This window comes from Oncorhynchus keta, chromosome 29 (genome assembly GCF_023373465.1).
Source record: "Oncorhynchus keta strain PuntledgeMale-10-30-2019 chromosome 29, Oket_V2, whole genome shotgun sequence".
NCBI lineage: Eukaryota > Metazoa > Chordata > Actinopteri > Salmoniformes > Salmonidae > Oncorhynchus > Oncorhynchus keta.
The window spans coordinates 46,486,423-46,501,273 of NC_068449.1; the positions used below are offsets into that span (position 1 = coordinate 46,486,423).

The 14,851-nt window shown below is 44.5% G+C and overlaps 1 protein-coding gene across 6 annotated transcripts in view; it reads left to right on the top strand.

The window, feature by feature from the left end:
• LOC118363014 (zinc finger protein Gfi-1-like) overlaps positions 1-14,851 on the top strand; it is a 139,741-nt gene that overhangs the window by 73,929 nt on the left and 50,961 nt on the right. Inside the window, exons 1-3 of one of the 6 annotated variants that reach the window (XM_052485330.1) lie at positions 1,864-1,918; positions 5,808-5,882; positions 7,351-7,584. The exons of 1 other annotated variant lie outside the window; for it this stretch is intronic. In XM_052485330.1, the coding sequence (XP_052341290.1) occupies positions 7,359-7,584 (226 nt within the window). In that variant the 5' untranslated portion in view covers positions 1,864-1,918; positions 5,808-5,882; positions 7,351-7,358. Of the gene's footprint in view, positions 1-1,863; positions 1,919-5,807; positions 5,883-6,919; positions 7,585-7,961; positions 8,093-9,934; positions 14,173-14,851 lie in introns of those variants that run through there. 4 more of the 6 variants (XM_052485333.1, XM_052485329.1, XM_052485332.1 and 1 more) reach the window with 4 other exon arrangements.

The following is a 14,851-nucleotide window of genomic DNA, read 5'->3' on the forward strand; positions in this document are numbered from 1 at the left end:
ATTCTGTACAGTGCCTTCGGAAAGTTTTCAGACCCGTTAACCTTTTACATTACAGCCATATTCTAAAATTGATTAAATATTTTTTTCTCCTCAATCTACACACAATACCCCATAATGGCGAAGCAAAAACAGGTTTAGAGATTTTTGCTGATTTTATAAGTATTCTGACCCTTTACTCAGTACCTAGTAGAGGCACCTTTGGCAGCGATTACAGCCTCGAGTCTTCTTGGGTATGACGCTACAAGCTTGGCACACCTGCACTTGGGGACTTCCTCCCAATCTTCTCAAGAATACTTTCCTCAGGCACTGTATGCTTGTCTGTACAACTTTACAGTCTGCAGTCCATGAGGACCAGGTGTTGCTGGCAGGAGAGACTGGAACTCTGAAGCGGCTAGTCACAAACCCTGGCCCTGGGACTGAACAACCTCAGTCCTGGTGGTCATCAGAGAGACAGAGGCTCCAGTCAACAGCCCCAGAGCCGGGCCTGGGGCTTAGAGATAGGAACAGGAGGGTCTATGATAAATACCACAAATACCAATACCAAATACCAGTATCGATAATGAACAGAGCTGGTCACCCTGGGCTTCAGAATTCACAGAGAGTGGTGAGACCGGTCATGGAATATTCTAATCAAGTGAGAGAGACTCATTTCGTCAATCTTAATTTAAGATTGATTAATTATTGCAATAATGAAACTGTCAACCCCACACTCATGAGTGTTGGACCGAGAGCTTAACCTTACAGAAAAATGCATAGTTCTTACATGGTACATTTAAAAATGCTTAGTCATAGCTGGTTCCACCCCTCCCAAGCAGATCGGGGGGCATCATAAGCCACCTCATGGTTATCTGCACTAGGTGTTGTTTTACCCCCAAATCGGCTCAGTTTCCCAGATACAATGAGGGGTTTGTTCAATTCCTCCAGGCTCTATCTCGGGTCACACACACCACATCTTGTCTATGGAATGCAGTCTTTAGCCATCATCAATCAATTGTCAGCTCAAGCCCCAGAGGCCCAACTCAGTCCCACAGACACAGGTTGCATCAAAGCATAAACAGTATTAAACAATCTTATCATTTTTCTACCATAGATGACCCCCCCTGTTGGTAGTCTGTCTTCTCCTTCAGGGTCTCGTCTAATGCCTGGTGACTGGGTTCATAGAAAGCCTGAATCTGTATCTAGGCTTCCTCAGTTACCTCATGGTTACCCCACCAATACAGACAAGGTGAATGTCCATCCTGACCGTAAGAGGTACCTAGCCTATAACACAGCACACAATCCCAACAACACCCAAACAAGGAGGGAGCTCAAAGATGAACCACCTGAGAGCGTTGGCTCCTCTTCTGGTGTCATTGGGTCACACAACGTGGGAGGCCCAGATTTAGGACAGACGGCGACAAGGAGTATGACTGCTCCACATGTGGGAAGCGATTCGCTAAGGGGAACTATGGGAGCACCAGACCGTTCACACCAAGGAGATGCCTTTAAGTGCAAACTACAGGTAACTGTCACCACAGACCAGATGGCCTGCCCAGCATTCTTATACATGACCCTGTTAATTGCTTAATTAACTCAGGAACCACACCTGTGTGGAATCACCTGCTTTCAATATACTTTGTATCCCTAATTTACTCATCATTTTGGCAGTTCAGTTAACTTCTCCTTCCTGAGAGGCCATATCAGTTTCTCAATGTCATGTGGTAAATGATACAAATCTAAATAAAAGTAAACTAATGCGAGATTTACCATCCTCTGCCATATGAACACATTGATACACCATGATCCATTGAGATGAGCGCAGGAAACAGCCTATAGGCCAGTGCAGCAGTAGGCCTATAACTTCCATTGCTCTCACACTGAGGATTGGTGATCACCAAGGGGGGAGGCATTGTTGTGAAGATTTTTGAGATGGATTACTGTGAGTAACTCTAATTATAGTATAGTATAATTTACAATGGATGTTTAAAAGCTTCGGAGCACCCCAAACAAAAGACAAATGTCATAAACAAATCTTGTTTCTCACATTTACATTTACATTTAAGTCATTTAGCAGACGCTCTTATCCAGAGCGACTTACAAATTGGTGCATTCACCTTATGACATCCACAAGTGTAGCAGGTTGTGAACTCTGCAAACAATGTTTCCACTCCGAGAACGTAAATGACTAAATCAGTGGCGACCCGTCATACAGCCCCACATTTCTCGTAGATGTTCTTGGAAAATACGTTTTGAACGATCATCCAACTTGGAATTGTAAATTCTGTAACTCGGGCCTTTCTAGAGAGCTACGACCTGAAGATCACTGACAGCATGATTCAACCTTTAAATGTTGTTGTTGAGTTCCCAATTGTATTGAAAGCACCACAAATACAGAGAATGCCAGACTTCAAATCAAATTGTATTTGTCACATACACATGGTTAGCAGATGTTAATGCGAGTGTAGCGAAATGCTTGTGCTTCTATTTCCGACAATGCAGTAATAACCAACAAGTAATCTAACTAACAATTCCAAAACTACTGTCTTATACACAGTGTAAGGGGATAAAGAATATGTACATAAGGATATATGAATGAGTGATGGTACAGAGCAGCATAGGCAAGATACAGTAGATGGTATCGAGTACAGTATATACATATGAGATGAGTATGTAAACAAAGTGGCATAGTTAAAGTGGCTAGTGATACATGTATTACATAAGGATGCAGTCGATGATAGAGTACAGTATATACGTATGCATATGAGATGAATAATGTAGAGTAAGTAACATTATATAAGGTAGCATTGTTTAAAGTGGCTAGTGATATATTTACATCATTTCCCATCAATTCCCATTATTAAAGTGGCTGGAGTTGAGTCAGTGTCAGTGTGTTGGCAGCAGCCACTCAATGTTAGTCGTGGCTGTTTAACAGTCTGATGGCCTTGAGATAGAAGCTGTTTTTCAGTCTCTCGGTCCCAGCTTTGATGCACCTGTACTGACCTCGCCTTCTGGATGATAACGGGGTGAACAGGCAGTGGCTCGGGTGGTTGATGTCCTTGATGATCTTTATGGCCTTCCTGTAACATCTGGTGGTGTAGGTGTCCTGGAGGGCAGGTAGTTTGCCCCCGGTGATGCGTTGTGCAGACCTCACTACCCTCTGGAGAGCCTTACGGTTGTGGGCGGAGCAGTTGCCGTACCAGGCGGTGATACAGCCCGCCAGGATGCTCTCGATTGTGCATCTGTAGAAGTTTGTGAGTGCTTTAGTTGACAAGCCAAATTTCTTCAGCCTCCTGAGGTTGAAGAGGCGCTGCTGCGCCTTCTTCAAGATGCTGTCTGTGTGAGTGGACCAATTCAGTTTGTCTGTGATGTGTATGCCGAGGAACTTAAAACTTGCTACCCTCTCCACTACTGTTCCATCGATGTGGATAGGGGGGTGTTCCCTCTGCTGTTTCCTGAAGTCCACAATCATCTCCTTAGTTTTGTTGACGTTGAGTGTGAGGTTATTTTCCTGACACCACACTCTGAGGGCCCTCACCTCCTCCCTGTAGGCCGTCTCGTCGTTGTTGGTAATCAAGCCTACCACTGTTGTGTCGTCCGCAAACTTGATGATTGAGTTGGAGGCGTGCGTGGCCACGCAGTCGTGGGTGAACAGGGAGTACAGGAGAGGGCTCAGAACGCACCCTTGTGGGGCCCCCGTGTTGAGGATCAGCGGGGAGGAGATGTTGTTGCCTACCCTCACCACCTGGGGGCGGCCTGTCAGGAAGTCCAGTACCCAGTTGCACAGGGCGGGGTCGAGACCCAGGGTTTCGAGCTTGATGACGAGCTTGGAGGGTACTATGGTGTTGAATGCCGAGCTGTAGTCGATGAACAGCATTCTCACATAGGTATTCCTCTTGTCCTGTCCAGATGGGTTAGGGCAGTGTGCAGTGTGGTTGAGATTGCATCGTCTGTGGACCTATTTGGGCGGTAAGCAAATTGGAGTGGGTCTAGGGTGTCCGGTAGGGTGGAGGTGATATGGTCCTTGACTAGTCTCTCAAAGCACTTCATGATGACGGAAGTGAGTGCTACGGGGCGGTAGTCGTTTAGCTCAGTTACCTTAGCTTTCTTGGGAACAGGAACAATGGTGGCCCTCTTGAAGCATGTGGGAACAGCAGACTGGTATAGGGTTTGATTGAATATGTCCGTAAACACACCGGCCAGCTGGTCTGCGCATGCTCTGAGGGCGCGGCTGGGGATGCCGTCTGGGCCTGCAGCCTTTAACACGTTAACACGTTTAAATGTCTTACTCACCTCGGCTGCAGTGAAGGAGAGACCGCATGTTTTCGTTGCAGGCCGTGTCAGTAGCACTGTATTGTCCTCAAAGCGGGCAAAAAAGTTATTTAGTCTGCCTGGGAGCAAGACATCCTGGTCCGTGACTGGGCTGGATTTCTTCCTGTAGTCCGTGATTGACTGTAGACCCTGCCACATGCCTCTTGTGTCTGAGCTGTTGAATTGAGATTCTACTTTGTCTCTGTACTGACGCTTAGCTTGTTTGACAGCCTTGCGGAGGGAATAGCTGCACTGTTTGTATTCGGTCATGTTACCAGACACCTTGCCCTGATTAAAAGCAGTGGTTCGCGCTTTCAGTTTCACGCGAATGCTGCCATCAATCCACGGTTTCTGGTTAGGGAATGATTTAATCGTTGCTATGGGAACGACATCTTCAACGCACGTTCTAATGAACTCGCACACCGAATCAGCATATTCGTCAATATTGTTATCTGACGCAATACGAAACATATCCCAGTCCACGTGATGGAAGCTGTCTTGGAGTGTGGAGTCAGCTTGGACGGACCAGCGTTGGACAGACCTCAGCGTGGGAGCCTCTTGTTTTAGTTTCTGTCTGTAGGCAGGGATCAACAAAATGGAGTCGTGGTCAGCTTTTCCGAAAGGGGGGTGGGGCAGGGCCTTATATGCGTCGCGGAAGTTAAAGTAACAATGATCCAAGGTTTTTCCACCCCTGGTTGCGCAATCGATATGCTGATAAAATTTAGGGAGTCTTGTTTTCAGATTAGCCTTGTTAAAATCCCCAGCTACAATGAATGCAGCCTCCGGATAAATGGTTTCCAGTTTGCAAAGAGTTAAATAAAGTTTGTTCAGAGCCATCGATGTGTCTGCTTGGGGGTATATACGGCTGTGATTATAATTGAAGAGAATTCTCTTGGTAGGTAATGCGGTCTACATTTGATTGTGAGGAATTCTAAATCAGGTGAACAGAAGGATTTGAGTTCCTGTATGTTTCTTTCATCACACAATGTCTCGTTAGTCATAAGGTATACGCCCCCGCCCCTCTTCTTACCAGAAAGATGTTTGTTTCTGTCGGCGCAATGCGTGGAGAAACCCGTTGGCTGCACCGCCTCGGATGGCGTCTCTCCAGTGAGCCATGTTTCCGTGAAGCAAAGAACGTTACAGTCTCTGATGTCCCTCTGGAATGCTACCCTTGCTCGGATTTCATCAACCTTGTTGTCAAGAGACTGGACATTGGCAAGAAGAATGCTAGGGAGTGGTGCACGGTGTGCCCGTCTCCGGAGTCTGACCAGAAGACCGCCTCGTTTCCCTCTTTTCCAGAGTCGTTTTTTTTGGGGTCGCTGCATGGGATCCATTCCGTTGTCCTGTTTGTAAGGCAGAACACAGGATCCGCGTCGCGAAAAACATATTCTTGGTCATACTGATGGTGAGTTGACGCTGATCTTATATTCAGTAGTTCTTCTCGACTGTATGTAATGAAACCTGAGATGACCTGGGGTACTAATGTAAGAAATAACACGTAAAAAAACAAAACTGCATAGTTTCCTAGGAACGCGAAGCGAGGCGGCCATCTCTGTCGGCGCCGGAAACAAGATGACAAGTGAGCACAGCACAAGGTGAGTCCAAAAATGTATTGTATGCTGCTGCATAAATTATGTAATATGTCAGGGAGATATGTATACTGTAGCTAAGAAAGTAATTAAGTGTATGTTGTGTAGTAAGCTGTTAGTAGCCTATGTGCCTCACCCTAATAATTTGGTCTATTTTCACCTCTTAATTGTGCCTACTGTTCTGACTTGGTGGTGCACATGTAGCCTATAACCTGTTTTTGAGAAATGTAATAATCAAATATTGTAATAGCTTTCATTGCCTGCCCTTTATTTATCCTACGGTTCTGACTAGGTGTACAGGGAGAACACTGTAAGACCGGCCCACCCAGGTTCTGAATTCTGTTGCTGTACATTTCAAAAGCGCTGAACAAATAGTTATATTGACTAGGTCCGTCTTAGCTCCCTCATTAATGTCTTAATCTAAATTACGGATTGCCTCATACCGCTTGTCGTCCCCTTGTGCCATAGTTTGTACATCTCAATTGTCAGTAGAAACCACATTTGTTAAAGCAAGTCAGCTATGTTTTTCTAAAAGGCAGTAAATGAGGCTGAATGAACTGTTTCGCTGCCAGACAAGGCTCCGCTGATAGCCAGGTGTAGCAGTGGTAAGGTGTTCAGGACTGATGTTGGGGCAGCTTTATGTAGGCCATAACAGTTTGTGGGCACCGTTATTGTGCAATTCATGTATTGTGACTTTGCTGGCATGCAGCCCACATAATGTTTTTGCCCCACCAAGATGCACATGCTAAAATCGCCACTGACTGTAATTAATACATGCATTAACAGAAATGAATGTAACCAAATGAAGGGCATTAATGGTACATTTCATACTAGTGACATATGTAATGGGGACTCTCAATGGTGCAGCGGTAGAACCAAATCTTTTCAGGCCCCCGAGGGGGGAAGAGGCGTTGTCGTGTCTTCTTCACGACTGTTGGTGCGTGTGGACCATGTTAATTCCATAGTGATGTGATATTTCACTAACGGTATGTATTTAATAAGTTTAATAGGTTCACGACTATGCCCACGAAGCAGCCAATATTTTAGAGCGAAGCGTTGTCAAGCTTAGGTGCCAGTTCCGGTCAAAACACTGTTTGCGCCAGCCGAAAAGAGAGCCCTGGACTTGTTGTTAACGTAGTAAAACAGTACCGTACTTCAAAAGAACAGCGCGCATACCCCTTTTCATTCAACCACACCCTTTGAGCTATGACGCACGCCAATAAGATCCTTTCTCTTCAGTGTAAACGGAAGTGAACAGTGACCAAGAACAATTTCCACTTTAGCGTTTTAATTTGTTATTTAGACGTTTATTAACACCATGGAACTCAGCATATTACTACTTTAACTGCACGGCATCACATACTTACTTCAGGTAGTGTTTAATTCCCGTTGGAGACAGGGCTTGGTTAATAGATGTTATCTAGGTAACGCTAGCTAACAATGGCTAACTGTATGGTTTTTCACACTCAAATAGCCTCCATCATGGAGGTGTTAGCAAATGCAGCCGTGGCAGAGATCTGTAAACTCGTAGACGACGACTATGCAGTCATCCGTTTGGAAATGTCTCAAAGCCAGAAAGAAAACAGGGGATTGCGGAGGAAACTACAGCTACTGGAACTGAAGGTGGCGCGGGAGCGCGCAGAGCGCGTCCTCGCCAGTCGTCCCAGTAGTGTCAAGATCCTCGACCGATACAGAGGAATGGCAAGAGGTACATTTTGCAGAAGGCCGAGGCTGCGGGAGCTGTGGCCCCGTTCGCCTCGGTGCATGTGGCTTTAGATGCATCAACCACATTATAGTTAACCAGAATTGGGTCTCGGTCAGTAGTTGGATAGTATGCAAGAATTCACCTGATTACTAAGATATCTTGCACAAAGGCACAACATAATATTCTGAATTTTCTATATGATGCATGGAACATAATCAATTGAACTATAAATTGACTTATACATAGTATGTCAGGAAGTTATGAGAAGTGTTACCTTACATTCTTGCCAATTCTAGACAGTGTCCACAGTGTACAATATAGCGAGTGATCATTGACAGTACCTAACCTAACCACCTCTTTTCCCTCAATCACTCTCTCAGGTGAAGGACATCTCACTGGAGGCAACAGGAGCTTTGTGAAGCCAGTGGGACACAATACATGGAGAGATGACCAACCAATCACTGTTGATGAGGGGAGTGGAACCTCAACCCAGCACGTTATCGTTATAGAGGTTAGTGTAATAGTGTTGCATTAACAATTAGTTACTTTGTAAATCAAATGTGGCCAGTTATTTTCCCCAGAAATTATTATGCCTGCTCGCAGATTTTCCAGAAATGTATATTTCACTCAGCTCTTCACAGAGCGAGGTGGAATAGGCTATATAGGATTCATAGTTCTTTGATTTTGTGCGATTAATTTACCAGCTATGAAACAAAACGGAGGAAGTACTTTTAAAATAGCTACTGCAGCATTTATTTGACTATAAATGTGATCATACTTGACTATTTATATTCAGAAAAGCGAGTGAAAAGCTCGCACTGTGGAGCCCTGACCACCCGTCAACCTGGCTGGTGAAATAGACATTTTACACACCAATGCCAAATTCTATCTGCATTTGGCAGGTGGGGGGGTGTGTTCATTTTAGGCCCTGCATGTAACTATAAGTTCCTTGAATTTTACTTTCACCGGTGCCTTTTCATTATCTGGATAGACACTTGTGGTTTCTAGCTAACGTTACACCAATCAAAGCAGTGTTGTGTGAAGTGAAGCAAAACTTGAATGGTCAAAACCATTGATTTTGGGGCGACAGGTTTGCATAATGCGATCATATCACTCAATTATACCATTTATAAACTATTCAGTTATATGTATATTTAATACAGACACAAGGCTGTTTGGCTCATCTCAGTCGCAAATGGGAATAACTTTCCAGCTGTTTCTGATGAATGGACAATGCCATGTTGGTGGGTGGTAACATTCAAATAAAACCCAGCCCTGAAATGAAAAGTAGTTTGAAAAGCATTTGTATGTCGTATCATAGGAAAACACACCGCATTCACATGGATTTGCACAAAGTGGACAGTTCGGATTTGTCACTTCAAACCCAAATATATCATACTTTGATTAAAACAATGACTTATTGACTTAAATCATTGTGCAACATCATGGGTAAGCTATGGCCATCATCTTTCAGTTTGAAAAAGTTGATTTCTACTGGTGTGGGCATTTAAACGTCCAATTACGACCACAAAGATGGCCGCCGGTCAATTCACCGTTGAATGTCAACTTAAGTAAGAATGTATATTCTGTTATCTATAGTTCTATGATTTCAATAGGTTTCCTATGGATATATTCACAGTATAATATAAAACAGCTGATATTCCCATTCAAGTCAACATTCTCTGATGTATGGACTGCCAAACCTCTTTTGGTACCAATTGAAAGTTAAAATTGTATTCCCTTTTTAGTACCTTTATCAGTCAAAACATGAAACCCATCACCCTGTTTTCAAGAGCGTGCCTCAACTGTTGACTGGCACAACACAAACACCTCAGATGATGTAAAATAGTATAAGCTACAACATTTGCAAGAAAAGTGGACTAATTTAGATCAATGGTGTTAAAGAAAAAAAAGGTACCTTTTTATTTTTCGAGAAATCAAAAAATAGACCCCTGTTTGTAAGCTTTTGAAATCATATCAAACTCACCCGTTTATCGTCTGCAGTGGTATGGTGGGGTATGCAAAATGGGTCAACTTTGGGCACCTCTATCTCCTGAATGTTTTGGCACTCAGGTCCAAAATGTTACTTTCTGACCACTTCTACCATGGAAAGTTTCATTCAAATCAAAAGGAGTGCGGTCAAAAAGTGATTGAAATTAAATGGAATGCCCCATAGGGTAGCTTGTGAGACGTCCCTACGACATTGTTGTCGTCGTTGTTGTGATGTGATTGGTCAAAAGACATCTTTTCACATCAGATCTTTTTCAGAGCTGATCTGATTGGTCAAAAGACCAATTATTGAGAAAAAATATCTGAATTGGGCTGCTGTCTAAATGCAGCCTTCTTGTGTCAGTATGCAGATGCAGAGGCTGCAGGTCCTGGGGTTAAGCAGGAGAGGTCCGAAGGAGAGGAAAACAAACAACACAACAGAGACATCCAGACTGGAGCAGCGGCTGGAGTGGTTCCCCCTGTGGCTACAGACGACTCTTCCACCACCCCATCGCAGCCCAGGACGCTACGCAGCATCACGGAGGTCAGTGGAACGCTGAACGCCGTCCTCAAGTCAGAGACCGACACAGAGACTTTAATTGTAACACAAAGGCTTTTTCACACAGGATCTGACCACAGATCAGACCCAGAGAGACTGGGGCCACTGGGCTGTTCTCCTGCTCCCAGTTCAGAGTATTTACTTTACGGTAACCCAAGCCCGAGGACGGTTCATTCTCATCAGGACTCAGGTGACGTGTTAGAGACTGGCAATGATCCGTCTTGTTCTTACACTACAGAGCTGGACACTGGCAACATTCCCTTGGGTTTAGAGACACAGACTGTTCTCTCTAGAGGGGATTGGAACCAGTACAGTAGTAGTGTATACTCTGAAGGGTGCGCAGAGGGTCTGGTCGTAGATAAAGTGACTGTGAAAGTGGAGGGCGATCTCCCTCCCACATGGAATGCAGATAGTCACCTAGGAGACGGACACTCACAGGGCAGAGATTTCTTAGAAAACAGGGAAAGCTTGGAGACAAATCCAAATGTCGTTATCCACTCCCCTTTACACGCATTCAGCGGTCGCGACCCAGTGTCCACGTCGATGCGGCCTTCCGATTCGCACAGCCGTGTCCTTTTCGATCAGGTATTGAACTCAAACGACAGGGCTAGAGCCCAGGCTCAGGGAGTGGGAGCCACGTCAGGCAATAGTAAAGAGAAACGGTTCCTGTACAAGTTCTGTAACAAAGGCTTCAGCTGCACCCAGAAGGTGGACATCCACCAGAGGGTCCACACAGAGGAGAAACCATTCATCTGTACCCAGTGTCACATGCGCTTCGCCCAAGCTGGCACCCTGAAGAGGCACCAGAGGGTCCACACAGGAGAGAAACCCTTCAAATGTACCCAGTGTCACATGCGCTTCGCCCAGGCCGGTGACCTGAAGAGGCACCAGAGGGTCCACACGGGGGAGAAACCCTTCAGGTGCCCCCAGTGTGAGAAGAGGTTCTCCCGCCAGGACCAGCTGAAGATGCACCTGAAGATCCACATGGAAGAAAGGCCGTTTGCGTAGCTACCTCAGGGTGCACCAGCAGAATAACCATTCCACTCTATAACAGACCAAGAACGTAACCATTTCTACTTGATACTGTTGCTTCTGATATTTAGATCAAATCCTGCATTAAAGACAAAGGTGAATTTTCATTGTTGTCAACAGAACAGATCCACAGATGCATTTGGAATAACAAGAGTAACAGATTTCAGTGTTGAATATTGCATCCAGACATTGTGTGATATATAAGGCATATTATAAGCCTAAAAAGTCTGTTACATAATGTGTTTGTACTGTTTAGGCTATATGTTTTATTACTTCCATTTAACTACTTCAATTGTTTCCCAAGACACTTTCTATTTGTTATTAAAAAAATTAAAAAAATACCCCCTTTTTTTCACCAATTTCGTCATATCCAATTGTTAGTTTAAGTCTTGTCTCATCGCTGCAACTCCCGTACGGACTCGGAAGAGGCGAAGGTCGAAACACAACCCCGCCAAGCCGCACCAATGTGTCGGAGGAAACACCGAACACCTGGCTTGCACTGCGCCCGGGCCGTCACAGGAGTCGCCAGGACTTCCCGTCCGGCCATACTCTCCCCTAACCCGGACGACGCTGGGACAATTGTGCATCGCCTCATGGGTCTCCCAGTCATGGCCGGCTGCGACACAGCCCGGTATCGAACCAGGATCTGTAGTAACGCAGCTAACAGTGCGATGCAGAGACTTACACCGCTGCGCCACTCGGGAGGCCCCCAAGACTCCTAATGAGAAAATGTATGTGTATTTATTGTTGATACGTGTATGTGTGGTTTTCACATGGTGTATATAACACTTGTTTGTGTAGCCCTTTAGACTCGTATCTGTATACGGGTTGAAAGTGGCAGATTTGGCCAATGATAAGCACCTAAATTCTAATGCAGTGGCTGTACAGTAATATGCTATAAATGACGTCAGTGCTCAGGCTCGGTTTGGGTTTTGACTGACAGCTGTTCTGAACTTGAGCACAACACGCAACAAGTTGCCCCCATCGCTCCCGCTAATTTGGCAACGTTTTTGTTGTCTGAGTGAAGGAAATGCTATAAATTAAGAGGACTGAATCTATTTTGAAAGATGAGATGTTAAGGATTATAATAAATACCACTTTGATGTCATACAAGCAAGCCAAACACTCATGAGTCCAATTGTGCACTTCACATTTCCATATCATAAAACTCATGTCATATATAGTCGTGGCCAAGAGCTTTGAGAATGACACAAATATTAATTTTCACAAAGTCTGCTGCCTCAGTTTGTATGATGGCAATTTGAATATACTCCAGAATGTTATCACGAGTGATCAGATGAATTGCAATTAATTGCAACGTCCCTCTTTGCCATGCAAATTAACTGAATCCCCCAAAAACATTTCCACTGCATTTCAGCCCTGCCACAAAAGGACCAGCTGACATCATGTCAGTGATTCTCTCGTTAACACAGGTGTGAGTGTTGACGAGGACAAGGCTGGAGATCACTCTGTCATGCTGATTGAGTTTGAATAACAGACTGGAAGCTTCAAAAGGAGGGTGGTGCTTGGAATCATTGTTCCTCTGTCAACCATGGTTATCTGCAAGGAAACACGTGCCGTCATCATTGCTTTGCACAAGAAAAGGGCTTCGCAGGCAAGGATATTGCTGCCAGTAAGATTGCACCTAAATCAACCATTTATCGGATCATCAAGAACTTCAAGGAGAGAGGTTCAATTGTTGTGAAGAAGGCTTCAGGGCGCCCAAGAAAGTCCAGCAAGCGCCAGAACCGTCTCCTAAAGTTGATTCAGCTGCGGGATCGGGGCACCACCAGTACAGAGCTTGCTCAGGAATGGCAGCATCTGCACGCACAGTGAGGCGAAGACTTTTGGAGGATGGCCTGGTATCAAGAAGGGCAGCAAAGAAGCCACTGCTGAGTACTGGGGTAAAATCATTTTCTTTGATGAATCCCCTTTCCGATTGTTTGGGGAATACGGAAAAAAGCTAGTCCGGAGAAGACAAGGTGAGCGCTACCATCAGTCCTTTGTCATGCCAACAGTAAAGCATCCTGAGACCATTCATGTGTGGGGTTGCCTCTCAGCCAAGGGAGTGGGTTCACTGGTGACGAACAATGCCTTTTCCAGCATGATGGAGCACCTTGCCATAACGCAAAAGTGATACCTAAGTGACTCAGGGAACAAAACATCGATATTTTGGGTCCATGGCCAGGAAACTCCCCAGACCTTAATCCCATTGAGAACTTGTGGTCATTCCTCAAGAGGCGGGTGGACAAACAAAAACCCACAAATTCTGACAGAGTCCAAGCATTAATTATGCAAGAATGGTCTGCCATCAGTCAGAATGTGGCCCAGAAGTTAATTGACAGCATGCCAGGGTGGATTGCAGAGGTCTTGAAAAGTGAAATGTGAAGTGCACAATTCTTTTCACTCTGTCAAATAGGTTAGTACTGTGGAGTAACAACAATGTTGTTCATCCATCCTCAGTATTCTCCTATCACAAGGACGCCTGTATCTTTGTAGTGACTGGGTGTATTTATACACCATCCAAAGTGTCATTTAATAAATTCACCATGTTCAAAGGGATATTAAATGTATTTTTTTTTACCCATCGACCAATAGGTGCCCTTCTTTGCGAGGCATTGGAAAACCTGTAGGCTACTGAGATGAGGTAGTCATTCAAATCATGTTGATTTCATGTTGATATTATTACACATGCAACTTATGAGACTTGTTCAGCAAATTCTTACTCCTGAACTTATTTAGGCTTGTCATAACAACGTGGTTGAATACTTATTGACTCGAGATATTTCAGCTTTTAGTTTTTTAGACATTTCTAAGAATTTCTAAAACCATAATTCCACTTTGACATTGTGGGGTATTTGTATGTAGGCCAGTGACTTAAACATCTAAATTTGATACATTTTGCATTCAGGCTGTAACACAACAACGTGGAAAAAGTCAAGTGGTATGAATACTTTCTGAAGGCATTGTAGGCCGTGGAAAAGGGTTCATAAACACAAAATGAGACTTTTCATTCTAAGACTTTCATTGAGACTCCCTTCAGTAAACATCACACTCTATTCTGCATACACTGACAGCACTTTATAACCATTATACACTTACTAAATATACCTACACTAACAAACACCTACTGTACACGTCAAAATAGTTTTTAGTCAGGTTTGTCTGCTGATTCATTTTTACTTATTATAGTGGACTTATTGTTACCCACAACAACATATTTATGTCCACCATGATGGGTTTAACAACAAGGAAGTAATTCTGTAACTACAGTATAGGACTCATGTAGTGGGGATGGGTAAATACTCCATGTTGAAAGTGTGTTTATTATCTGTGTGTACGTACCTGAGGGAGTGGATGTCTGTATAACCTCTCTCTTCCAGGAGGGGGAGGGTCCAGAGGTGCTGCTAATAGAGGAGGGGTGTGAGGAGGGTCTGGGGAACCCTGGGGGACCATGGTCATGGAGGACAACCAGACTACACCTCCTCCTGAATCCACAAAGGAACCAGTTGAGCAGCACAGAACCACCCACAATCTCACTGAGGTGAGCCCACTGTGAACTACTGTCTGTATGGTATTAGATCAGGGCCCGTATCTACAAAGTATCTCAGAGGAGGAGAGGTGTGGGACCATGCCTTTGAATCATCAAAGTATTAAAGTGTGTCAACTAATCAAATCTACTAACATGTT